The sequence below is a fragment of the Callorhinus ursinus genome, unplaced genomic scaffold, assembly GCF_003265705.2.
Source record: "Callorhinus ursinus isolate GAN/ISIS: 27379988/994484 unplaced genomic scaffold, GSC_fseal_2.0 scaffold5, whole genome shotgun sequence".
NCBI lineage: Eukaryota > Metazoa > Chordata > Mammalia > Carnivora > Otariidae > Callorhinus > Callorhinus ursinus.
The window spans coordinates 40,185,986-40,213,073 of record NW_027397067.1 but is presented as its reverse complement, the minus strand read 5'-3'; the positions used below and the strand labels follow the sequence as shown (position 1 = coordinate 40,213,073).

The 27,088-nt window shown below is 33.3% G+C and overlaps 1 protein-coding gene across 5 annotated transcripts in view; it reads left to right on the top strand.

The window, feature by feature from the left end:
- Positions 1 to 27,088, top strand: part of TRIQK (triple QxxK/R motif containing) — a 167,564-nt gene that overhangs the window by 54,042 nt on the left and 86,434 nt on the right. For all 5 annotated transcript variants that reach the window (XR_012378256.1, XM_073892955.1, XM_073892957.1 and 2 more), the window contains exon 5: positions 26,610 to 26,695. Coding sequence is in view for 4 of the 5 variants with exons in the window: in XM_073892955.1 (XP_073749056.1) it covers positions 26,610 to 26,695 (86 nt within the window). In the remaining variant the exon portion in view is untranslated. The remainder of the gene's footprint in view (positions 1 to 26,609; positions 26,696 to 27,088) is intronic.

Genomic DNA, 27,088 nt, shown 5'->3' with positions numbered 1-27,088 from the left:
GAGGTACCTCTCTCTGCTCCTGATTTAGAAAGGCCAAATTATGATGCTTCCATTTCTTAATTCTCTCTATTTTTAAAATTCCTAAGACATTATTATTATAGTTTATTCAGTCAAAGCTCATACAATTGTATACATATTTACCACTTACCCTGCTCTTAATTCTCATTTACATCCCAGGCCTTAAATCTGAAATCATGTTCTTTGTGCCCGATGAACATTTTTTAGAATTTCTTAGTGTATGTCTACTTGTGGCAAGTTCTGTTGCTTTCTTTTATGATATTAACATACCATTTTTAAAAGTTTTTATTGAAGTTCCAGTTAGTTAACATTCATTGTAATATTAGTTTTAGGTGTACAATTTAGTGATTTAACACTTCCATGCAATGCCCAGTGCTCATTACAGCAAGTGTACTCAACTTCTATCATCTGTTTAACCCACCCCCCACCCACCTCTTGCTGGTAACCATGTTCGTTCTCTATAGTTGAGTCTGTTTCTTGGTTTCCCCCTGCCTCTCATTTTGTTTTTTAAATTCCACACATCAGTGAAATCATATGGTATTTGTCTTTCTCTGATTGACTTATTTCACTTAGCATAATACCCTCTAGCTCTATCCACATCATTGCAAATGGCAAGATTTCTGAGTGAGTAATATTCCATTGTGTGTGTGTGTGTGTGTGTGTGTGTGTATACACAATGGAAATGGAATTTCCTTTGGAAAAATGTCTATTTATGTCTCTGCCCATTTCTTAACTGGATTATTTATCATTTGGGTGTTGAGTTTGATAAGTTCTTTACAGATTTTAGATACTAACCCTTTAGCTGACATGTCATTTGCATATCAAATTCTCCTATTCCATAGGTTGCCTCTTAGTTTTGTTGATTGCTCCCTTCTCTGTGCAGAAGCTTTTTATCTAGATTAAGTCCTAATACTTCATTTTTGCTTTTCTTTCCCTTGTCTCCAGAGAAGTGTTTAGTAAGAAGTTGCTACAGCCAATGTCAAAGAGGTTGCTGCCTGTGTTCTCCTCTAGGATTTTGATGGTTTAGGTCTTTTCATCCATTTTGAATTTATTTTTGTGTATGGTATAAGAAAGTAGTCCAGTTTCATTCTTCTGCATATTACTGTCCAGTTTCCCCACTACCATTTGTTGAAGAGAATGTCTTTTTTTTTCCATTGGATATTTTTTCCTGCTTTGTTAAAGATTAGTTGACCATATAGTTATGGGTCCCTTTGTGGGTTTTCTATTCTGTTCCCACTGATCTATGTGTCTGTTTTTGTGACAGTACCATACTGTCTTGTAATATAGCTTGAAGTCTCGAATTGTCATGCTTCAAGATTGCTTTGGCTGTTTGGGTCTCTTGTGGTTCCATACAAATTTTAAGATTGTTGTTCTAGCTCTGCGAAAAATGGTGGTGGTGTTTTGATAGGGATTGCATTAGATGTTTAGATTGCTTTGGGTAGTATAAACATTTCAACAATATTTTTTCTTCCAATCCATGAGCATGGAATGTTTTTTCATTTCTTTGTATCCTCTTCAATTTCTTTCATAAGTGTTCTATAGTTTTCAGAGTACAGATCTTTTACCTCTTTGGTTAGGTTTATTCCTAGATATCTTCTGGTTTTTGGTGCCGTTGTAAAGGAGCTCAATTCCTTTTCTCTTTCTGTTGTTTCATTATTGGTGTATAGAAATGCAACAGATGATTTTGTATCCTATGACATTTTTGAATTCGTGTGTCAGTTCTAGCAATTTTTTGGTGGAGTCTTTCCAGTTTTCTACATAGAGTATCATATTGTCTGCAAATAGGGAAAGTTTGACTTCTCCTTTGCCTATTTGGATGCCTTTTATTTCTTTTTGCTGTCTGATTGCTGAAGCCAGGACTTCCAGTAGTGTGCTAAATAACAATGGTGAGAGTGGACATCCCTTTCTTGTTCCTGACTGTACAGGAAAAGCTCTCATTTTTTCCCCATTGAGGATGATGTTTGCTGTGGGTCTTTTGTATATGGCCTTTATGTTGTTGAGGTATGTTCCCTCTGTCTCTACTTTATGGAGAGGTTTTTTTCTTTTTTTTAATCAAGAATGGATAGTGCACTTTGTCAAATGCTTTTTCTGCATTTATTGAGAAGATTATATGGTTCTTATCCTTTCTCTTATTAATGTGGTGTATCACCTTGACTGATTTGTGGATACTGAACCTCCCTTGCAGCCCAGGAATAAATCCCACTTGATCTTGGTGAATGATTCCTTTAATGTACTGTTGGATTCGATTTGCTAGTATCTTGTTGAGACTTTTTGCATCCATGTTCACCATGGACGTTGGCCTGTAATTCTTTTTTGTGGGGTCTTTGTCTGGTTTTGGGATCAAGGTAATGCTGGCCTCATAGAATGAGTTTGGAAGTTTTCCTTCCATTTCTGTTTTTTGGAAAAGTTTGAGAAGAATATTAATTCTTCTTTGAATGTTTGCTAGAATTCCCCTGGAAGGCCATCTGGCCTGGACTTTTGTTTGTTGGGAGATTTTTTTATGACTGATCCAATTTTTTTGCTGGTTGTGGGGACATACCATTATTTTTTTTTTTAAAGATTTTATTTATTTATTTGAGAGAGAGAGAATGAGAGATAGAGAGCATGAGAGGGAAGAGGGTCAGAGGGAGAAGCACACTCCCTGCCAAGCAGGGAGCCCGATGTGGGACTCGATCCCGGGACTCCAGGATCATGACCTGAACCGAAGGCAGTTGCTTAACCAACTGAGCCACCCAGGCGCCCCCATACCATTATTTTTGAAATATGTTTTCTCTGGTTATAGAATTCTCATTTGGCAGGTTTTTGTTTTTATTTCAATGTGTGTTCTTTCAACACATGAAAATATTACTCCACTGCATTTTGGCTATTATTTTTTGTCACTGGGAAGTCAATCTAAATGTTGCTTCTTTAAAAATAATCAATCTTTTCTTTTGTACCTCCTTTTAAAATTTTGTGTCTTTGGATTTCTGTAGTTTCACTATGATGAGTTTAGGTATAAGTTTGACTTAATTTATCCTACTTGAGGTATTGTTATTGTAATGGTATATGTTATTGTAGATTCATTTCTTTAATATGTTCTAGAAAATTCTTAGCCATTGTTTCCTCAAAATATTACTCCAGTTTTCTTCCTCTTCTCTCCTTTTCCTGTTGCTTTACTTTTGTCTCAACTTTAGCATTATGTTTTATGTTTTTGATATAGCCTAAGAATCTTTGCTTTTGAGTAAGTAAATTTAATTCTATATCATTTCCTGTGAATGAAAAATCTAGATATATTTTCACAATTTTATTTTGTAATTTTTACTTGTGGTGGCTTTTCTTTGCTAATCTCTACCCTACCCTTCTTTCCTGAGATATTTGGAGTTCTTTTTATTATTCACATTTTGAAAGGTTTACATTTCATTTTTCATTTCATTTCATTTCATTTCTTCCCTCCTTTCTTCCTTTTTTCCTCCCTCCCTCCCTCTCTCTCTCCCTGCCTTCCTGCCTTCCCTTTTCCTCCTTCTCCCTCACTTCCTCTCCCTCTCCTCCTCCTCCTTCTTCCTTTTCCTCTTCTTCTTCCTCTTCATTTTCTTCCTCTTCTTGAATCCCTCAAATTTTATTTGTGATATATTTGACTTAATGAAATCTAAAGTCTCTTAATATCTTTATTTATCCAAAACAATATAAAGATGTTTAACTCTATGTATGATTACTCTTTCATGTTGCTTATGTTATTGTGTATATTACTTTATTTTCTCTTTTACTCAATTATTACAAACTCAATTATTACAGCTATTATTTTTTTAGTTTCAGTCACCAGTAATTACTTAGATCTAACTTCATATTTGCTGTTTTTACTTTTTATATTTCACATCTGCCTTCTGGTGAAGTTTCCTTGTTACTTTTGCCTTCGTGCAAATATCTATTAGTGGCAAAATTTCTTGGTCTGTGTTTATAAGACAGTATTGTTATGTTGTACTTATACTTGAATTATAGTTTAGCTGGGTACATAATTTTAGGTCGATATTATTTAAAAATACTATTTTATTCATTTCCTGTTTCTGGTGTTTCTGATGAGACATCTTCCAATAATATAATTGTCACTTCTTTTAATTTTCATTCCTGTTTTTAAAATTTTTCTTTTTATCTTAAATGTTTTTCAGCTTTAATTTAATGCAGATGCTTATTTTTATTTAGTAAAAAGAAAAAAAGACTTGAAATTTGGTGTGCTCCTTCATCCTAAAGATTCTTGTCTTTCTTAAGTCCTGGAAGGACATCAATATCTGATTTTTTTTGTCTTTTGAATAATGGGTTTCTCTCTAATTACTCCTTCTAGATTTACTATTATATATAAATTGAGGCTTCATATTACAACATTTGTATCTCTTAAAATCATAATTATATATTTTCTCTCTTTAAATTTCTATTGCTGGGAAGCCTGGGTGGCTTAGTTGGTTAAGCGTCTGCCTTTGGCTCAGGTCATTATCCCAGGGCCCTGGGACTGAGTCCCACATTGGGCTCTTTGCTCAGTGGGGAGCCTGCGTCTCCCAATGCCTGTAGCTCCCCTTGCTTGTGTGTGTTCTCTCTCTCTCTCTGATAAATAAGTAAAATCTTAAAAAAAATAAATTTCTATTGTATGTGGGTTTGTTATTTCTCCGACTTATCTTCCTTTTGATTAAAATTTACAAATTCTTTTTCTTTCTCAATCATTTATTTACTACTATGTCTAACTTGCATCCATGGATATATATATTTATATATATAATTTCAATGACCTTTTTTGTCATGTGTAAAAGGTTGATTTAATAACTTTAAAAATCATTCTTTTTATACTGTTTTTTTCTCTTTAATTATTTTAAATACCAGTTTTATATATTCTTTCAGATTCTTCCACTATTCCTTCTTATGGTACCAACTTTCCCATTTGTTATATTGGTTCATTGTACCTCATGCTATTTTCTTTTTCTTTCTTTCTTTTTTTCAGTCCTTTTATGGTTTATTCCCCCCTTCCTGTGTGTGTGTGTGTGTATTCATCTTCAACAGAGGGTCATTTGTTTTTATTTCTATTTTCTCCCTCTGTAGGGAGTTCAAGCAGTCTGAATTATGAAATATTCTTACAGAGCAGTGTTTAATGTACTTACTGATGGTAGGGATTTCTTGACCATTATTCTAGACTTATTTTTTGGCCAAAGATTCTTGCAATTTGGACCTCACACCTTCTTTTTAGGTCTGACAGCTTAAGATTTATATTTCCCACAGGTGACACATCTTTTCTCCACACCCAGAACTGAGAGTAAGTAGAAACATTCCTTGCTATTTTTCCAAATAAGTACAGTGTCTTTTTCGTATGGTTTGGTCAGTCCTTCGAGGATCTCAATTTTATCCATATATTTCAGTTTTATCTCCTTTCTCAGAGCAGCGCTGCCCATGCCTGGGCCTTAAAAGCCAATGTGAAATCCTCTTGACATCTACAACCAGGCACTGGTTTTAGATGTACCACCCTCCACCTCTCCAACCAAGGCTATTAGGATATCAGCTAGAACTAGCTGTTTTGCTTTGAGGTTTATCTTTGTTCCTGCCATTGGAACATTTCCATTTTTCCTTTTATTATCATGTATGTATGTATGTATGTATATGTAAATATATATACATTCAATATTTATAGCTTCATAGGATGGGGTTTTTACTACTGTTTCTATGTGTTTATATCAAAGAAGTGTCCACCTCAGCTCTGTCTACAATATTTTCAGAACTGGCAGTCTTTTGAGCATTTTATTGGCTGATAGCACATTCCACTTCCTTCCTTGTTTTAAGTATATATATATTATTTGTACCTACTGGGATTTAAACATTCTTGAAGACGAAACTCTATCTAATTTTATTTTGCGTCCTTGATGATCACCTCTAATGATAGAAGGTACTTATAAATATTCAATAAAAAAAATCTCCCTAATTCTAAAGTAGTTAAATTCTTTATAGTCTTTGTTTAATCTACTCTGTTATTAGTCTTTGTTTTTCTTTCTTTCTTTTTTATCATATTAGTCTTAAGTGTTCTATTATATCTCTTGAAATAATGAGTATCTTTAACTTGAAAACTTACTGAAATATGCTGTTACTTAATTTTTCTGCAAGTTTGTGTTTTATCTTCCCTGTGATACTTTTTTGATGTTTTCTATTGATTTTTTATCTCTGTATCCCCAAGGATACATTAACATAACAGTTACTTAAAAAATTGTTTGTTTGCTTGTTTGTTTTGGCTAGGTGCAAACTAAAGGTTGATAATGCTTTACGATATCTTCTATTGAACTACATTTCTCTCCATGTCTAGGTTGTTGCTTGGTCAGCATTTTTAATATGATTTTCTGAGAAATTAGTTTATATCTCATAAATAACTTGTTGGTTTATATTTCTAGCAACCCAAAGCATGGTAATTGTTTCTTAGTACTTAATGTGATATTAAGTGATGGTGGGTTCTCTGCAGTATATGGTTAATATCAAGCTGTTTTGTCCAAGTATTTAAAAAATTGGTTTGAGTTGCCTTTATAACACAATTTTTAAAGTTTGCATGAGTTTATATTTTTAAGGGTTAATTTACCTATTTCCTCTCCTTAGTTCAAATACCCATAAATAATTTTGAGAAAAATACTTTTTGCAAATTTTACATCATTTTGTATGACTGGCTAAATATAAAGTTGTGCTATACCAGTGATAATCCCCTGGATCTGTATTTTTTATTCTTTATCTGTGTTTTATTGTGTTTCTGGTTTTGTAATAAGTTTTTAATCAACTCGATTAACGTTTAAATTGTTTTTTTTTTGCCTGTGATAATGCCATTTCTGATTTTATTCATCTTGTAGCTATCAAAATGCTGATCATGTTTATTGACATAGTTACTGGAGTTTGCTATAGGATTCCATAGGAAAGACTACAGACCCTTGCTTTTGTAATGAGTTTTCCACAGTTATTTGTAGTTTATAATATAGTAACTCAAATTTGTGTTCATATGGCAGGGAAATTACGTTATGTGCCAAATTATATTGCTCTTTTCTATGTAATACAAGTAATATGGTATGGTAATACCATATGGTAATCATATGGTAAGATGAGAAAAGTAAGATTTCAAATAGTGTTTTGCTTTTCAAAGAAGAGGGGAGGGATTTAAAGCAGTTGATGAGAAATTATTCTAAAAATGTTGAAGGAAATATAAGTCTTTACTTTGATTAACAAATATTATTATTTGTCAGTATTTTTGGCATGCTGTAAATAACTCATCTTCCAATAATTCGTTTGAGTAATTAAATTTAGATTGCAAATTTTTCTTTTCAAATATTTTGACTCTTATCTCTTTGCTTTTCTATTGTATCTTAATTGGTGTGGTCTCTATAAATGGACAATAAATTATATATCTTTGTTATAGAGATCAGACAGTGAATAGAACTTGGTATTCATCCCAGACAGAATTATGATTGAATGTATTTGCAAGATTAAAGCACTGAATTTACTTTTTTCTAATTAAAGGCAATTAAAGATTTCCAGACACAAATAAAAGACAATGAATTGAGGAATAAGTGTAGGAGCAAGTCCATTTGCAGGTGAAAAGATGTGCCTTTGAAGCAGAACCAGCTGTATTTTCATTGAAAGAATAACAGTTTAGGAAGCTTTTCTGCATGTGCTTGCTTGATAGCATAATGTACTCATAAGCAGCTTATGCAGTATTCAGAAAATAACAGTGCATTAATTTTTAAAGCAGCAAAGGCAGAGGAAGAGCAGTACTGCCACATGATGATAATGAGTGTGGCTAGTGTAATGTCGACTGTTGAGAATGAAAAAAACAGCAAGCTTCTGAAAAATGAACATTTATAAAACAATAACCAGATATTCACATGATAATGAGCTTAGATAGTAATATCAACAAAAAGCAAAGATGCAGTCTTGTTTCTGGACAAAGTAAAGGAATTGAAAAGCAAAAAGCCAAAAGCAGTTAAGTAATCTATTCTTTCAATAAAGTAAGAAAACTCAGTGAAACTATGGCATAGTTAAAGCCATGTCTTTAAATATGAAATAATTTATGACATAAAATAGGTTTTTATGTTGAATTAAATAGAGCATATAAATTATTCTATTCTTTTCTAAATTAGTGTAATATGAACAGCATATAGCAATATTAAGGTACCAAAATATTTATGATTTTTATTAAGTATGTTTTTGTTCTACTTGTGATTTTTTATAGAAATTGTGCCTGTGCTAGAGTTAAATGTATTTTAACAAAGTGAATAAGAAAGGAAACTTTAACACAGATAATAGCTACTGGTTAGAAATTATAACTGAAAATAACTTTTTAAATTATTCTGTTTTAAAAGCAGATACTACACAGATTGTCTGCAAGGTATATATAAATAAAAATTATGAGTATGTGGAATCATCTTTGCTATCAAAAAATCCAGGTGTAATTCAGAAATTATTTTGCATCAATGTTTACTTTTTCGTTATGATTTTGCTTTACTTGATACTCATAACCCCTGTTTAAGACTTGGAGCAGGAAATTCTGTTGATTAGGTACCATTAGTTTTCAAGTATATATTTTCAATCTATATTTGACAGGAGAAATCAGACAGCCTAGTTTGATCTGTTAAAGTTGCTGGAATTTGGAACCAGACATATATTATTAGGTGAATCTTACTCTTCTGTAATTGGAAGAAACTTGATAATTTTTTTGACTTTAAGAATGATTAAAATGATCCCAGGGTAAAGTATCCATTCCACTTTGCTTTTCATTTTGTAAGAATGGGAACCAGAGCAGGAAATAGCTGTGATTCTAGAGTGAAACAAGAAATACAAACTGCTGGTGGAAAGTCCTTTAGAGTCAAGACTGGAGTTCAAGTCAATCTCAACTGAACTCATTCTTATCTCCTGGAATAAGTAAAAAATCCATTAATCTCTCGCTCTCTCCCTCTCCCTCCACCCATCTTATTTTCACATTATTTCAGGTTGGATTTCTGCCCTTTATCATTAAAATAATCTTGAAAGGATCCAGCAACTACCCACATATTTTCCAAGCCTGGGACTACTGTTCTCTAAGTCCAGGATCTTCAATGATATGTGTGTGTGTGTGTGTGTGTGTGTGTGTGTGTGTGTGTGTGTGTGTATAAAATCAGGTTACCATTCTCAGTTCTCTAGTTGGTTGTAGTAGTTGTAATTTATGACCTACTTCCTTCAAAATTCATTCTGGATCTTGTCCCTAGCAAGCATTGTAGTTTGATGAGCCCTTTGTCTTTAATGTGTAGCTCACATCTTTATTCCTGAAGGTTCTAGGTGATTCTTCTATTTATAAAGCTATATAGAAATGTCATGAAATTTTATTATTGGTCATAATAGTACATGAGATTTCCCCAGGAGTTCCCTAACATCTTTCCATAATTCTTTTGGCCTTCACTATGTATTAACAAATCATTTTATCCTTGATAACTAGCATCAATTACCCCAGCCGATACTGTGATTCTCCATGTTGCCTGTTTACCTGTAGGCATAAATAATCCAAACTGACCAGGTAGCAGACTTGATATCCAGTTCAGGAAAACTAATATTATGCCTTTCTTAAGTTACCTCTTTTCGTAAGTAAAATGCACAACAAAATGTACTACTCAAACTTTGGCCACTGGCAGGATTTCCTTTGTATGTTGTATTTTAGAACCATCTCCAAGGATAGCAGTCTACTTCCAGCTGGTGTCAGCATGTTATAAAGAACCATCTATAAACATTTTTTTTAACTGCTAAAATGGTACACCCAATTTTATGGTTTGTTGAATTAGATAACCTCCAATTCATAACTGGTAGCTCTGGCCAGATGGTCCCTGAGTCTTATGACCAGGTAGTCAGTCTCCATCAGAGCTTGGTAGCAATCCAGGAATTGTTTCTTAGCAGCTGTTACCTGCTGAAGGATGTATGGCACTGTTCCAAAACCCTGGAGACTGCCACTTCTTTTTTGGGGGGACCTGCTAAAGGCTTATTTCTATGTCACAGCTAAAAGCACTTCAAGCTTCATTTATTCTGCCATGTCTAAGAGGTAGAGTAGCTTGCACAGCAATCTACTGGAGAACCTTTTAGTGTACCATGCCCCACACAACACTAGCAGCTTTTCAGGTTCTCTACATATATAAAATATGTATGCAGATTTTAAAAGCGCAATTATAGTATGGGCAACCATGTATCCATCACCCAGGTTAAAAATTAGATATATACCAGTAGAACCCTCTTTATGTCCCTTCTCAGTTGCAACAATCTCTAAGCCTCTGAGAGATAAACCACTATCTTGATTTTGTAATAATTCTGTTTATAAATTTTCCACCTAGATGTGTGTCAAACAATCTATTGGTTTATTTTTGAATTTTACATAAATGAAATCATACCATATATGTTGTTATGTAATTTGCTCCTATTGAACATCATGTTTTAGAATTTTATTCTTATTTATGAAATTTGATAATAGTTTATTCTGTTTTATGCTTTATAGCATTTCATTGTATGTGTATACTAGTATTTTTCTGTCTTTCTCCTGGTTTTGACATTGGATCATTCTCTTTCTTCTTTTCTATGAATGTTATTATAAGCATTCACTGCACATTTTTGGACATGTCTGTTCTTTGGTCATATGTGCAGGAGTTTCTCTATAATATATACCTAGCAGAAGAATGTTGGCTCATAGATCATAGAAGAATTATCAAGTAAGCTGGTAAGTTAGGCCTATGTCCCTTTATTAATGGTAGATATAGCATGAAGTACAGCAAGTTCGACTTTTCTTCTTGGAAACAATCCTGACATGTTCTAAATCAGTGGACCTCCATGAATCAGATTTAGATGGCAAGTTTCTGTATTTAACAGAATATTCTTTCATCTCCCTCTTATCCATGTATTTGAGTGAAGCATCTGAGGCAGTTTCATGTCTTCTCCAAGCCTTACATTGTGTCATTGTTATTGTGATATATTGTGTGGTAGTGAGGCAGTTAAATTCTCTTGGAATGAGACCATAGCACTGAGATAGACAGTTGTTCTAGTTCTTGAGCAGGACTATAAGTATACTGCTGTCTTCTTCCAGTAAAGGCAGATAGTCTCTTGTACCTGTGATTAGAACCTAGAAAAAAGCGTTGGCTAACATAGTTATCTATTTGTGACCATGTATGGAGGACTTTTATATTCTGCTACTATAAGAACAATAAGAAAATTCTACCATAAGTTTGAATTTAAAATAGTGCTCAGTTAGTTTCTCAAGACCAACTAGCCACAGTGAGAAAATAAATAGGTCTCTGGAAATAAACAGTGTGACTGTATATTTAGTTTTGATGATAGAGTGAATCTCTGAAACTTTTCCAGGAATGTACATTCCCTTTGATTTATCATTTTAATAAGGAAGGGGAGTAATATTTCTACCTCACTTTTACTTTCAACATAGCTCTCACAGCACATATCAGGGAACCAAGCTGAAGTTCCTGCCTATCATTTTAACCCATACACCTGGAAACTGTCAATCTTCATAGGGTCTGTTCTGGACCTCTAAGCCTACCATCAGGAATAGAACTTTTTAATTTTAAATTTATTTTTTTAATTGAATAAATTTGGCATGTAACATTGCATAAGTTTAAGGTATACGATGTATTACTTTGATACATTTATGTATTATGATTGCTGATGTAGCAAAATTTATCACATTACATAATTAAAGTGTAACATTTTTGTCTATGTTTATTATACTGTGCATTAGATCTCTATGGCTTATTTATTACTTTTTTTTTTAAAAAGATTTTATTTGTTTGACAGAGAGAGACACAGCGAGAGAGGGAACACAAGCAGGGGGAGTGGGAGAGGGAGAAGCAGGCTTCTCGCTGAGCAGGGAGCCTGATGCGGGCTTGATCCCAGGACCCTGGGACCATGACCTGAGCCGAAGGCAGATGCTTAATGACTGAGCCACCCAGGTGCCTGTTATTTATACTCTTAAACACCATCACTCCTCTCCCTCTCCTCCACTCATCCCCTGGTAGCTACCATTTTACTGTTTTTTTTTTTAAATAGGTTTAACTTTTTTAGATTCCACATATGTGATGTCATACAGTATTTGTCACCTCTATCTGACTTACTTGATTTAGCATAATGTTCTCAAGACCCATACATGTTATAGCAAATGGGAAGATATCCTTCTTTCTCGTAGCTGAACAATATTCCGTTGTGTATATTTATGACATCTTTTTTAATTCATTTATCCATTGATGGGCATTCAGGTTGTTTTCATATCTTGGCTGTTGTGACTAATGCTCTGATAAACATGGGAATGCACATATCTCTTGAAATCATGATTTCATTTTTTGGGTATATAACCAGAAGAGGAATTGCTGGATCATGTGATACATCTTTTTTTTTTTTTAATTTTTGAGAACCCTCCATATTGTTTTTCATAGTGGTTGGACCAATTTACATTCCCACCAAAAATATATAAGGGTTCTCTTTCACCACATTTTTAAAAAAATTTTTACTCCAGTGTAGTTAACATACAGTATTATATTAATTTCAGGTGTATAGTATAGTGATTCAACAATTCCATATATTACTCAGTGCTTATCAAAATGAGAGTACTCTTAATTCCTTTCACCACATTCTTGCCAGCTCCTGTTGTCTCTTGTCTTTCTGGTTATAGCCATTCTAACAAGCATGAGGTAATAGCTCATAATTGTTTTTGTTTGCATTTCCCTGATTAGTGATGTTGAGCATCTTTTCATGTGTCTGTTGGCCATTTTGATGTTCTCTTTGGAAAAATTTTTATTTAGTTCTGCCCAATTTTTATTGGATTGTTTGGGTTTTTTGTTATTAAGTTGGCTGGGTTCTTTATATATTTTGGAATTAACCCATTATCCAATATATAGTTTGCAAAAATTTTCTCCCATTCTATAGTTTGTCATTTCATCTCATTTCTTTTGCTATGCAGAAGCTTTTTTTTTTTTAATTTTATTTGACAGAGAAAGAGAGAGAAAGCACAAGTAGGGGGAGCAGGCAGAGGAAGAGGGAGAAGCAGGCTCCTTGCTGAGCGGCGAGTGCAATGTGGGGCTCAATCCCAGGACCTTGGGATGATGATCTGAGAGTCAAAGGCAGATGCTTAACTGACTGAGACACCCAGGTGCTCCTGTGTAGAAGCTCTTGATTAATGTAGACACATTTGTTGATTTTTGCTTTTGTTGTTTGTGTTTTGGTATCATGTTAAAAAAAAAATCATTGTCAAGGCCAATATTGACAAATATCTTCCCTATGTTTTCTTCTATAGTTTTATAGTGTCAAGTCGTATGTTTAAGTCTCTAATCCATTTTGAGTTAATTTTTGTGAGTGCTGTAAGATAGGGGTCCAATCTTATTGTTCTGCATATGTTTCTCTGGTTTTCTCAGCACCATTTGTTGAAGAAACTTATCCTTTCCATATTGGGTATTCTTGGCAAATACTAGTTGACCAAATGTACTGAGATTTAATTCTGGGCTCTCTATTCTGTTCCATTGGTTGATGTGTCTGTTTTTATGCCAGTATCATACTGTTTTTATTACTGTGGCTTTATACTACAATTTGAAATTGGGAAGCATGATGCCTCTGGCTTTGTTCTTTTTTCTCAGGACTGCTTTAGCTATTTAGGGTCTTCTGTGGTTCCACACAAATTTTAGGACTTTTTTCTTCTATTTCTGTGAAGAATGCTTTGGTATTTTGATAAGGATTGCATTAAATCTGTAGATGGCTTTAGGTAGTATGGCCATTTTAACAATATTAATTCTTCTGATCCATGCTTGGGATGTCTTTCCATTTGTTTGTGTCTTCTTCAGTTTCTTTCAGCCAAGTCTTGTAACTTTCATTGTATAGCTATTTTACTTCTTTGCTTAAATGTATTCCTAAGTATTTTATTGTTTTGATGCTGTTGTGAATGGGATAGTTTTCTTTTTCTCAGATGCATCATAATTAGTGTAAAGAAATGCAATTGATTTCTGTACGTTGATTTTGTATCCTGCCACTTTACTAAAGTTGTTGATTCTACACATAAGATTGTATCATCAGCAAATAGAGAGTTTACTTTTTCTTTTCCTGATTTGGATGTCTTTTATTTCTCTGTCATGCCTAATTGCACTAGCTAGGACTATCAATACTGTATTGAATAGGAGTGGTGAGAATAGGCATCCTTGTCTTATTCCTAATATTAGAGGAAATGCTTTCAGTTTTTCTCCATTAAGTATAATGTTAGCTGTAGGTTTGTCACATATGTCCTTTATTATGTTGAAGTATGTTTCTTCTATATCCAACCTCTTAAGGATTTTTATCATCAAAGGGTGTTATATTTTGTCAAATGCTTTTTCTGCATCTATTGAGATGATCATATGATTTTTATCTTTAATTTTATGGGTGTGATATATTACATTTATTGATTTGCATATATTGAATCATCCTTGCATCCCAGGGATAAGTCCCACTTGGCCATAGCATATAATTCTTTTGATGAATTTTTGAAATCAGTTTGTCAATATGTTAAGAATTTTTGCATCTATATTCATCAGGGATATTAGTCTATAATTTTCTTTTACTGTGGTATCCTTATCTGGTTTTGGTATCTAAGTAATGCTGGCTTCATAGAATGAGTTGGGAAGAGTGTGAAAGAGTTTGAGGAGGATTGGTGTTGATTCTTTAAATGTTCAGTAGAATTTTCCAGGGAAGCTCTCTGGTCTTTGAGTTTTCTGTGTTGGGAGTTTTTTTGATTACTGATTCAGTCTCTTTACTCATTAGTTCGTTCATATTTTCTATTTCTTCCTGAGTTAGTCTTGGTAGGTTGTGTGTTTGTAGAAATGTATCCATTTCTTCTAGGTTATGTAACTTGTTGGCAAATCATTGTTCATAGAGGCCTCCTTCATATTTCTGTAGTATCAGCTTAACGTCTCCTCTTCCTTTCTAATTGTACTTATTTGTGTCTTCTTTTTTTTTTTTCCTTAGTCCAGCTAAAGGTTTTGTTAATTTTGTTTATGTTTCCAAAGAACCAACTTTTAGTTTCATTGATCTTTTCTATTGTTTTTCTGGTCTCTGTTTCATTTATATCTGCTCTGATCCTTATTATTTCCTTCCTTCTGCAAACTTTACATTTTATTTGTTCTTTTTTTTTTTTCTAATTTCTTGTGGTGTAAAGTTATGTTGTTTGAGGTCTTTCTACTTTCCTAATATGTGTTTACTGCTATAAACGTTCCTCTCAGAACTGCTTTTGCTGCAACCCACACTATTTGATTTGAAACACTATTTGACTATTTTGGTATGTTGTTTTTCCATTTTATTTTTGTTTCAGTTTTTTTTTTTAATTTCATTTTGATTCCTTTTTTGACCCAGTGTTTGTTTAGAAGTGTGTTGTTTAGTTTCCACATATTTATAGATCTTCTCACTTTCTTTTTGTTGTTGATTTCTAGTTTCATTCCATTGTGATCAGTGAAGATAGTTGGTATTATTTCAATTTTTTAAAATTTGCTACGATTTGTTTTGTGACTTATCATATGATCTAAGTTGGAGAATGTTCCATGTGCACTTGAGAAGAATGTTTATTTTGGTGCTATTGGATGGAATGTTCTGTATATGTCTATTAAGTCCATTTGTTGTAAAGTGTGGTTCATTACAAAGTTTCTTTGTTGATTTTCTGTCTGGGTGATCTATCCATTGCTGTATAATAGGGTATTGAAGTCCCCTGCAATTATTATATATTATCATCTATTTCTTCCTTAAGATCTGTTATTATTTACCTAATAATATATCTTGGTGCTCAAATGTTAGGAGCATATGCATTTACAACTGTTATATCTTCTTGAGGTACTGATCTCTTTATCATCATATAATGACCTTCTTTGTGTCTTGTTACCTTTTTTGTCTTGAAGTATATTTTGTCTGATGTAAGTATGGCTATACCTACTTTCTTTAGGTTTCTATTTGCTTGGAATATCATCTTCCACCCTTTCACTTTGAACCTATGTGTGTTTTTAGAGCTGAGATGAGTCTCCTGTAGGCAGCATATAGTTGGGACTTGTATGTATGTGTTTGTGTGTGTGGTTTTTTTTTTAACCTATTCGGCCACTCTGCTTTTTGATTGGTGAGTTCAATCCCTTTACATTAGAGTGATTATTGCTAGGTAAGGATTTACTACAGTCATTTTATCTTTTGCATTCTGGTTACTCTGTCTTTCCATTGTTTCTTTTATCTTCTTTTTCTGTCTTTTTAAGTTAGTGGTTTTCTGTGATGATTTGCTTTGTCTCCTTTGTTTTTGTTTCATGCCTCTCCTCTAAACTTTTGTTTTGTAGTTACTACAAGGTTTGTATAAAAAATTTGATGAATAAAATAGTCTTTTTTTTCTGCTGATAGCAATTTATCTTCATTTGCTGTAAGAGTTCTGTCATTTCATTCTTCCCCTTTTATATTTTTGATGACACAAATGATCTCTTTTACACTGTGATTTTCTTACCAAGTTGTAGTAACCATATTTTTCATGTTCTTTTCCTTTACCTTTATGCTATAATTAAGAGTTTAACATATCCTAAAAGAGATTATTTTTTAAAAGAAAAGATTTATTTATATATTTGACAGAGAGAGAGACTGAGAGAGAGAGAACTCGAGCAGGGGGAGGGGCAGAGGAAGAGGGAGAGAGAATCCTCAGGTAGACTCCCTCCTGAGTATGGAGCCCTGATGCAAAGCTGATCCTAGGGACCTGAGGTCATGACCTGAGCTGAAATCAAGAGTCGAGACACTCAACGAACTGAATCACCTAGGTGCCCCTATTTTAGAAAAGATTCTAAATCTAATTTTGACTGACTTCTTATCACCTTAATCAGAGTTTTATGTCCTTTTGTCCTTTCTTTTCAGCTTGAAGTGCTTATTTCAACACTTCTTGTATGGCAGGTCTAGTGGCAATGAACTTCCTCAGCTTTAATTGTCTGGGAAAGCCTTTATTTCTCCTTTATATTTGAAGGACAACTTTGCCAGAGAGGGTATTCTTGGGTGGCAGTTTTTATCTTTCAATATTTTAAATATATTGTTCCATTCTCTCCTGACCTGTAGAGTTTTTGCTGAGAAATCTACTCATAGTCTAATAGGCATTCCTTGGTCGGTTACTGTCTTTTTTCCCCTGGCTGTCATTAAAATTCTTTCTTTATCATTGACTTTCAGCAGTTTTTATAAAATGTGTCTTGGAGATGTTTTTTTTTTTTTTTTTTTTTTTTTTGCATTGAGTAGTAAGGTGTTCTATAAGCTTCATGGAATTATATCCATTTCCTTCCCAGATTTGGGAAGTTCTCAGCTATTACTTATTTAATTAAACTCTCTGCCCTCTTTCCCTCCTCTTCTTCTGAAATATCCGTTATTTTTACATTGGCTTTTCTAATGGAGTCTGATAGCTCTTGTAGGATTTCATCACTTTTTAAAAATCTTAGTTCTTTCGCATCTTCTACCCAAATCATTTCTAGATGCCTGTTTTCTAGATTGTGAATTCTCTCTTCCATCTGATCTGCTGTACTTACATGCATTCTAATACATTCTTTATCTCATTTATTGAGTTCTTTACCTCCAGAATTTCTGTTTGGTTCTTATTTAGAATTTCAATCTTTTTGGTAAAGTACTCCTTTTGTTTGTTAATTTTATTCCTGAAATCTATTTATGGCCTTTCTGAGTTTTCTTGTAGCTCATTGAATGTCTTCATAACAGCTATTTTGAATTCTTTTATCCATTAGATTGCAATATTCCGTATCTTTGGGTTCAGTTGCAGGGAAATTGTCATTTTCTTTTAGTGATATTATACTATGATTTCTCATTTTTGATGAAAAGTGCTTCTGCCACCACAATGAAAGTAGTGTCCACCTTTCTTATTTAGTCAAGATTTTGTTTAATGTGATTCTAATAGTTCAACAGGTTGGTAATTAGGAGGCTTCCTTTTTGCCTTCCAGAAGGTAGTGGCATAGCATAATCTTTTGGTTTTTCTTATCAGAGCTGATTTTGTGCTAAGGTTGGGAGTCCAGGCATTTAAAAAAAAAAAAAAAAGCTGGTGGCACAGTGGTGGTAGGTGTGTATTTAGCTCTTGGGGCTGTGGGTGTGTCCACAGCTCTATTGAGAGTGCCATGATTGTGGAAGAAAGATTCCCAGAGGAATGTGGCTGAGGCAGACAGCAGGAGACACTTCCCTTTAGTTCTCTTTGTCTGTCTACTTCCCTCCTAAGAGAGAGCAATGGATTCCCCAGCTGCAAAACACAAAACTGGGCAGACCCCATTTACCACCTTCCCCACCCTCCACCTCCTCTGCCAGAAAGATTGTGCTGGCCCATAGCCAAACCTGCAGCAGTCTTCTCTGTAGCTGCCACCTCTGGTGCAACTCCCCTTGCTACACTGCCCCTCTGCTATCCAGTCCACCAACTTTTGGGTGCATGAATAAATGGGGTCTTGAGTGTCCTGTTATGTGCTTCAGAGGGGCTTTTCTTTGGTTATGGATGTCTAGGTTGTAAATGAAAAGGCAGGGAAAAAAGGAACAACTCATGCTGCCATGATGCTGACCTTACTCTCAGACTTTTATTTTATTACCTATAAAGCTCTTTTTCTGACTTGAGAGACTGAAGTGACATTTTGGCCCTCTAGGGATTCATGTTTCCTGAGTCTTTGCACTTTGATGTTCCCAGTATTTGGAATTGCTTCTACCAGATATCAACATTACTTCCTCCCTAAACTCATCTAAGTATCTGGTCGAGTGACATCAAGTAATAATGCCAAGTGGCATTATCAAGGAGGCCTTCCCTGACCACTCTATCTGAAACAGTACTTCTCTCCCTTTTATTTTCTGCCCCTCACCAACTCTGTTTTTCTTTTTAGTGATTTTTATCACCTGGAAAACTGAACTTTTTTTTTCTTATTATTTATCTTTTAACAAGTATAATAGACAATTGGTCTGTTTTGCTCACACTACTGTATATTTAGTACCTTGAATATTGTTTGTTACATGGTAAGTGCTCAACAAATAATTTTTTATAAAGATTCTAAATAATCGCCACACCCAATGTGGGACTCAAACTTACAACCCCGAGATCAAGAGGTGACTCTTGATGCTCTACTGACTGAGCCAGATAGGCAACCCCCCGTAAATAGTTTTTAATGAATGAATGAATGAATGAGTTGTTTAGAAAACAGAATATAAAAATTCTCATGACCATAAGGGAACATTTCAATTATGCTTAAATAGGTACAAGACTAACTAGGAAAACTTATAGTCAGTGATATGTTCTAATGTCACTCTATTCTCAGAGGTTCTGGCAATTCTGTCTACTAACCTTAAAAAATAATGACGTGCAAAAAAAAATAATGACTTATGCAATTAAAATTTTGGATGCAGGTGAAAATAGTAAACTATTATATATATTTTTTCTTATGTTTTTCTTGTTTCCTGAGGAAAATTATTAATATTTTGTTACTTGCTAGCCAAAATAACCTTACTTCAGAGATTTTACCTTTTACTCAATAACTATGTGCATATACTAATAATTTGGGAATCAGTGCTGAGATTAGTTTAAAGAGCAATTTTATCACATATTTTCCTGTGTGAAAATGCAAGTTTTAATATTTCTTAGTTTTGAAATGTCCATTTTTCCACATTAAATCCAGATTCATTTTGAAAAAAAAAAAGAAAAGCTAAACTCTATTACAGAATAAATACTAAAGCCACACATTCTAAGTGTATTTTTGCCTTATGTGAGTACTGGTAAATCCAGGCATTCATATAAAAATAAATTTATTTTATTGTTCTAAGTGTATTATTTAGCTGTATCATTATCATAATTGGGGAGGACTTTTTCACTTTCTCCCCAAGAATGATCTAGAATTTTACATGCAAAAGGAGTTTTGTAATGAGTAATTCACATTGACACACTCTCTTTTTGTTAAGAATCTCAGATTGATTTGAAGGAATTTTAACTCTCCATGTCATGATTTTTAGAGAAATTTTCTGTTTGGATTGGTAATCTTAATAATGCAATTATTTACATGTATTTTCCTTATTAAGAACTATACATAATGGATAATAGAATCTGTATTCTTACCAAGCCATAAAAGCAGTTTCCCATATTATAGAATTTTCTACTAGAATATTAATTTTGCAACTTTAATTTAAACATACAAAGATGGCATTTTATTAGTATAAATAAATCTCATAAGTTTAAATTATATGTGGTTATTTTAGAGAGAATTAAAGAGAATGTTATGGCTGTTTTGATGATGGTCATTGAGATTGGGGATTAAGAATGGCATTTGTCATAATGTATCATCCTGAACATTACATGTTTTTCTGTACTTTGTTTTGGTTTCACAATACCAAGAAAATCCTATCATAACATGAATAGTTAATAATGTAACTTTTTAATAGTACAGATCTAACAACATCAGAATACTCTTCAATTTAAACCAGTCACAAAACTGGAGAGAAGAGTAGTAGGAAATTTTATTTCACAACTAAATCACAGATATTATCTAAAGATAAGTTGTAGTTTTTATCACTAAAGTTTCAGTAACAAGAGTATAATACTCCTAACTATGCATGTGCCTTTCACATTTTATTGCAAAAGTATTAATGCTATAATAAGAACATCCATCCAATAGGGACAACAATGTCTTGCCTGTCATTTTTAAGGAAAACACACCTGTGCTACAGGAGTCTATTCACTTTTATAATTCTTTCCTTGCTTACTGAATCTCAGTAAGCACATTAGGCTTTGTTGGGTTTTAACTGGTCTTAATTCCATCTTTCTCTGCTCATCCTTGCAAGTATAGTAGTTGTGAAAAACAGTTCCCTGCAGTCAATGGAGAAGGCAGAATGTGTTTGGAGCTATGCAGCACTCCATCCTCAGAAAATTGTCCCTGTCTGACCTGTCTGGTAACTCACTGAAAAGCCTCATTCTCAAAACTTGTTCTTATTTGACTAGACTTAGAACTCACTCTGTGTGAAGAGCCCTCTCCCAGAATTTGACACAGTCAGTGGCAAGTTTTTAACATCGCAACTACTTGAAGCAGCATTACTAGCTGGGACTAGCAGGGGGCTGTCCTAAAAATATTTAAAAAAACTGGGAATGAGATGTCCGTAGGGTCTTTAAAAAAATCTCCAACATAGATTTCTGGGAATCTAGAAAGCCACAAGCCTGTGGTTTGTCCAATAAAGACCTGAAAAGGCTGTAAAATTTCTCACTTCTTGCTGACCTTGAGGAAGCTAGCAGGAAGTGAAGGCTAAGACAGGACTAAAAACTCCTGTCAGAGCTTAGAAAATATATACCAACATATAAATATATACCAATGTATATACTATACACAGCTCCCCAGCAAAACTGGAAGACATTGGTTCAAAGCATTTAAGAGAATATATGTCCAGTCTTTAGATGAACATTAAGCTAAGTGGCTGCATATGACAACAATACAGACTTTACAGAATTAGACCATAAAAGTCATTAAAAAAACAAACAATAAAACCAACAAAAGTAAAACAAACTGCAGCAACAACATTATAGGGGAGATATGATTTGCAGAGTTGCCACATTACATTATTTCCTATGTCCAGTTTCTACAAGAATTATAAAATGCATAAAGAACCAGCAAAGTGTGCTCCATACACAAAAAAGGGTAGTAGAACTTATTTCTAAGAAAGGTCATATCTTGGACTTATTGAACAGAGACTGTAAGTCAGCCCTTTGAAATATGTTCAAAAAACTAAAGAAAATCATGTCTAAAGAATTGAAATATGAGAATGATACCTCACAAAATAAGGCACCTCATTATAGAAATATAAATTATGTATATTTTAAAAAGCAAATAGAAATTCTGGATTTGGGGCGCCTGGGTGGCTCAGTTGGTTAAGCGACTGCCTTCGGCTCAGGTCATGATCCTGGAGTCCCGGGATCGAGTCCCACATCGGGCTCCCTGCTCAGCGGGGAGTCTGCTTCTCCCTCTGACCCTCTTCCCTCTCGTGCTCTCTATCTCTCATTCTCTCTCAAATAAATAAATAAAATCTTAAAAAAAAAAAAGAAATTCTGGATTTGGAAAATACAATAATTATAAAAATTTCACTAGAAGGACCTTACAGCAGATGTGAACTGACTGAAGAATCAGGGAACATGAAGAAAAGTTAATTGAGATTTTCTGAGGAACATGAAGAAAAAAGAATGAATGAATGACAAAAAATGAGCAAAGACACAAAGACGTGTAGGACACCATCCGTCATACCAACCTATGTACAACAATACTTCCAGAATGAGAGGAGGTGGGGGTATAGCTCAGGGGTAGAGCATTTGACTGCAGAATGAGAGGAGGAAGAGAGAGGGTCAGAAAGGGTATTTGAAAAAATAATATCCAAAAACTTCCCTAATTTGATGAAACACTGATTTTTTTAGTAGTTTTGCCTTTTTTTTAATTATGTTATGTTAGTCACCATAGAGTTTGATTTTTTTATCCAAGAACCTCAATAAATTTCAAGTAGGATAAACTCAAAGAGATCCACACTGGGCTACATTATAGTCACACTGTTGAAAGTCAAACATAAAAGAATGATTGTTGAAAGCAGCAAGAGAAAAGTAACATATTACATATGATGTGCTGAAAGCAATAGATGGCCAGCCAAGAATTCTATATCCAGCACAACTGTCCTTTTAAAAAGGGAGAAATTAAGATATTTTTGGGTAAACAAAACCAGATAATTTATTAATAGCACACCTGCCTTGCAAGAAACACTAAAGGAAGTCCTTGAGGTTGGAATGGAAGTACATAAGATAGTAACTCAAATCCATATACAGAAAGCAACAACAACAACAAAAACCTAATACCAGTAAAGGTAACCACATAGATAAATATAATAGAAGTCTACATGTGTTTTCTGTGTGTAACTTTTTTCCTCTCCTTGCTAATTTATGAGATGCTGCTAAAGCAGTACTTCGATGGCAATTTACACCTGTTAAACACTATGTTTATAAAGAGGAAAGATTTCAAATCAATAACCTAACTTTCTGCCTAGACAAGTTAGAATATGAAAAGAACAAACTAAACCCAAAGCTGAAGAAAAGGAAATAATAAGGATTCAAGTGGAAAAAACATAAAGAGAAAAACAATAAAAAAATAATCAACAAAACCAAAAGTTTGTTTAGAAAGATCAACATGATTGAAAACCTTTAACACTTAAAAAAAACCACAAAGAACACTCAGATTACTAATATCATTAATGAAACAGGGTACATTACTATCAATCTTAATATAAAATGGATTATAAAGGAATACTATAAACAGTTGTATGTTAAAAATTAGATAATCTAGATGTAATAATACTAATACAAGTTCTGATACAGTGCTACCAGAACTCTGATCCATTGCTGGTGGGAATATGAAATGTTATAGCCACTCTGGAAAATGGTTTGGTAGTTTCTTACAAAGTTAAATATATACTTACCATATGACTCAGTAGTCCTACTCTAGATAAATTGAAAACTTGTGTTCATGTAAAAACCCATACACCTGTGCTTATAGGTAGCTCTTGTACTTGCCAAATACTATACATAACCGGAAAGCACTTCAGTGAGTGAATGGATAACAAACTCTTGTACCTTCATATAATGGAATACTAATCAACAATAGAGAAGAATGAATTGGTGATTCGTACAATTTGGGTAAAACTTAAAGGCCTTATGCTGAATCAAAGAAGCCATTGTCATGTTATTGCCATATTACTGAAAAGACACGGCTATAGAAATGGACAGTAGCTCAGTGGTTGCCAGAATTTATGGCTGGGAGGAGGCGTGGGTATGAAAGGGTAGCATGGGGAGTTTTTTGAGATAGAACTTTTCTGTACTGTGATTATGATAGTAGTTACATGAATCTATAGAAGAGCATTAAATTTCATAGAGCTGTATACTAAAAGGAAAAAAAAGTCAATTTCATTGTGATAATTTAAGAATAAAATATAATAAAGTATTATAAGATTATATTGGAGAGAGGAAGCATAAATCATTCAATCAAGAAGCTTGGAGATGGAGAAAAAAAGCTTTTGTTGCTTAAACTATGCCACAGGAAATGAAAATACAGAAATATGATGAATGGTGTCATTAAACAGAGAAATTAAATAATTGAGGCCCCAGATTGGTTCAATATGTTATATACATACATATATATATATACATATATGCACCTATATATACATATATATATGTATTTCTTCTAAGTACTCAGAAGTCAGGGGCATCTGTATTTTACATTTTTTACAATTGTGTAGGCATAAGTATCCTCTTGAAGCCATAAAAAAATTTAAATGTTGAAAACTTCTTTAGGTATAGTAGAAATATCTAGTTTTAGTTATAAAGAACAGATGCCCCTGTAAACGTTTTTCACTTAATAGACTGAAACCTCGTTTTTCAGTATGTACTTTTGGATACCGTAGTTAGCAAGCAGAATGCTAAACTACTGACAGCTGCACTATTTGGAGAAGTACCAGGTGTAAATAATTTTTAAAACCATCTATTTATTATAAATACAGTTTCAAATGTTCATATCAACTTTAATATGAAGCTAGAGGTATTATTCTCTAAGCGATACAGGAGTTGAATTGAAATGGAACACATTATTTAACCAATAAGTTATATGGCAAGTGAAGTAGAATGATAAATTCTCACTTTAACCTTGACTCTTTGAGGTATATTTGAATCTGTTTTATGGCAGACACATCATCCAGAATAATGCATATGTGTATGTAAAACATTTGGGTTAAGATAATCCTTTTTCCATTTATTTTTTCCCATTGCACCCAGAGATTATTATAGGGTATATATAGGAGAAAACAAGAAATGACTTTTTGGCCTCAGATCTATAATCTTCAAATTTCTCTTTAGATTCTCCTTAGAAATTTGCTTTGTAACCCCAAGTGGAGGCATTTGATGTGTCACCATTTGCATTGTTCTGAACTGTTTATATCTCAGCAGGAATAATGACATGAATAGTTTGACTGTTGAGATGTGAAATCAGAGTGAATACTTGTCAAGGCTTTTTCAGCAAAATTAAATGTTGCTAATTTAAAATGGGTCAGAGTAATATTTTTCTGTAGTTTGTTCATTCCACAATTTAAATTTAGATCATTTGATGTACATTTTTACAGTTGGTTCATTTCTGGATCATTAAACCTTATCATCAAATAATATTTATTAAGCTTCCGCATGTTCGTAGATCCAGAATGACTGCTATATGATAGCAGTTAAGGAAATAGCATACACTGGTCTTTAAAAACAAAAAACAAAAAATCAATACGTAGCTCTTTAGCCAAACAAACACTTTTATGTGTCTAATGAACACAAATAGAGCATTTCTTCATTACTCCCATCCTTTTGACTAACTTCTCCCTCCCATTTCTAATTCTAAAAATCTATATGGATTTTAAAGGCACTTTTGAATCATTAACAAAGACATTTTATTGCACATTAACTTCTTATGATACATTGTAGTATAGATCAACTGTGTTCAGATTTATTTCAGTGTGAGGAAGATGTGGAACTTAAAGTTAGAAGTTGTATTATTTACATAAAGGAGATACAGGGGTAAGATTTGGAAAGGAACCGATCATGAGGGAAAGGGAGTAAGATAGAAACAAGGCAAACTGAAAGAGAGATTACATGGTTTTATGCTAACTCCCACACAGAATGATATGCTGTATTTGAGACCCATTAACCCAGTTCTTAGTTAAAAGTTCTTTTGGTTAACAAAAGAGTATATTATTCTAGTCAAAGTTTTTGTTACTCTTGTTTTGTTTTTATGTTAAATCTATTTTCTTCACAGGTTATGTAACTCATTAGGTTGCATACAGGTTACACGCAAACTCAGGTTTGTTACTCATTAGTCATCAAATGGTACACCAAAAAGGAAATTTGGTGATGTTAACTAACTTAGTTTTGTTCATCTTTGGCTGTGAAATGTGGTAGAGAAGATTGGAACTAATATCTAAATGTAGCTTTCCTACATCTTTTATTTAGCCATATTTATTCTGTCCTCTCTTAAGAGCAAAGTTAAATATGTATTTTTCTAATGAATTCAGTGACTGAAAGTTAAGTATTTACAGATCTTCCTAGTTTCTTACAGAAAACTTGAGGATATTCCTCAGATTGATTATTTGGGTATTTTATATATCCCTAATAAAATAAATTTATAAGGAGCTCTTATTCTTCATGTAAGAAGATGAAGTTAACTTACCTATTAATGGGATCTTATGTATCCTCATTTACCCATTTGTTTCTAAATGCTTCCAAAAGGTTTACTGTCTTTACCTTAAACATCTTACTCTCTAAAATTAGTTTTTATCTTTTTAGCTCTTCACTGCACACCAAATCAAAGATGTCTGTCAGATCTTCTTCCTGCAGAAAATTAAGAGAGGAGATGTTGACCTTAGGGTGACAAGTTTATGGTTTCCAAAACTGGGAGCTACTTTGCAACTCTGTATTCCAGTCTTACTGTATTTAAACATTCTTTGACATTTCAGATGGCTGTTAAACTTGAATTATATATAAGCATAGCTCATTGCCTGAAATTATTTCTTTCTAGGTAAACAAGATTATAAAAAAACCAAACCTATTTTACGAGCAACCAAATTAAAAGCAGAAGCAAAGAAAACAGCAATAGGGATAAAGGTACCTGTATTTGGTAACTTTAAAATTTGATATATGCATGCCATTTCATTTTCTAAAACTGAATTGCATAAATGTTGAATGCTAAGTGTTTTATGACATTTCAAAATCAAAGTCAATGCCAGAATTGAAGGTTTTTATAAGGAATTTACTTAATGGGAAACATCATTCTGATCAGGTCTTAAAATAAAACACAATGTCACATAAGAAAACCAGTTATACTTAAAGTTGCAATTTATTTTTTCCTCTAGCTAATGTGTATATTGTTCAAATATTTCAATGATTTATGTGGCCTGAATAAAAAACTTCTTTTATTTTCAATAAATTTAATTTTATTGTTATTGATATTTTAGTTATACTTATATATACGTAGATCATTAGTATATGTAATTTTAC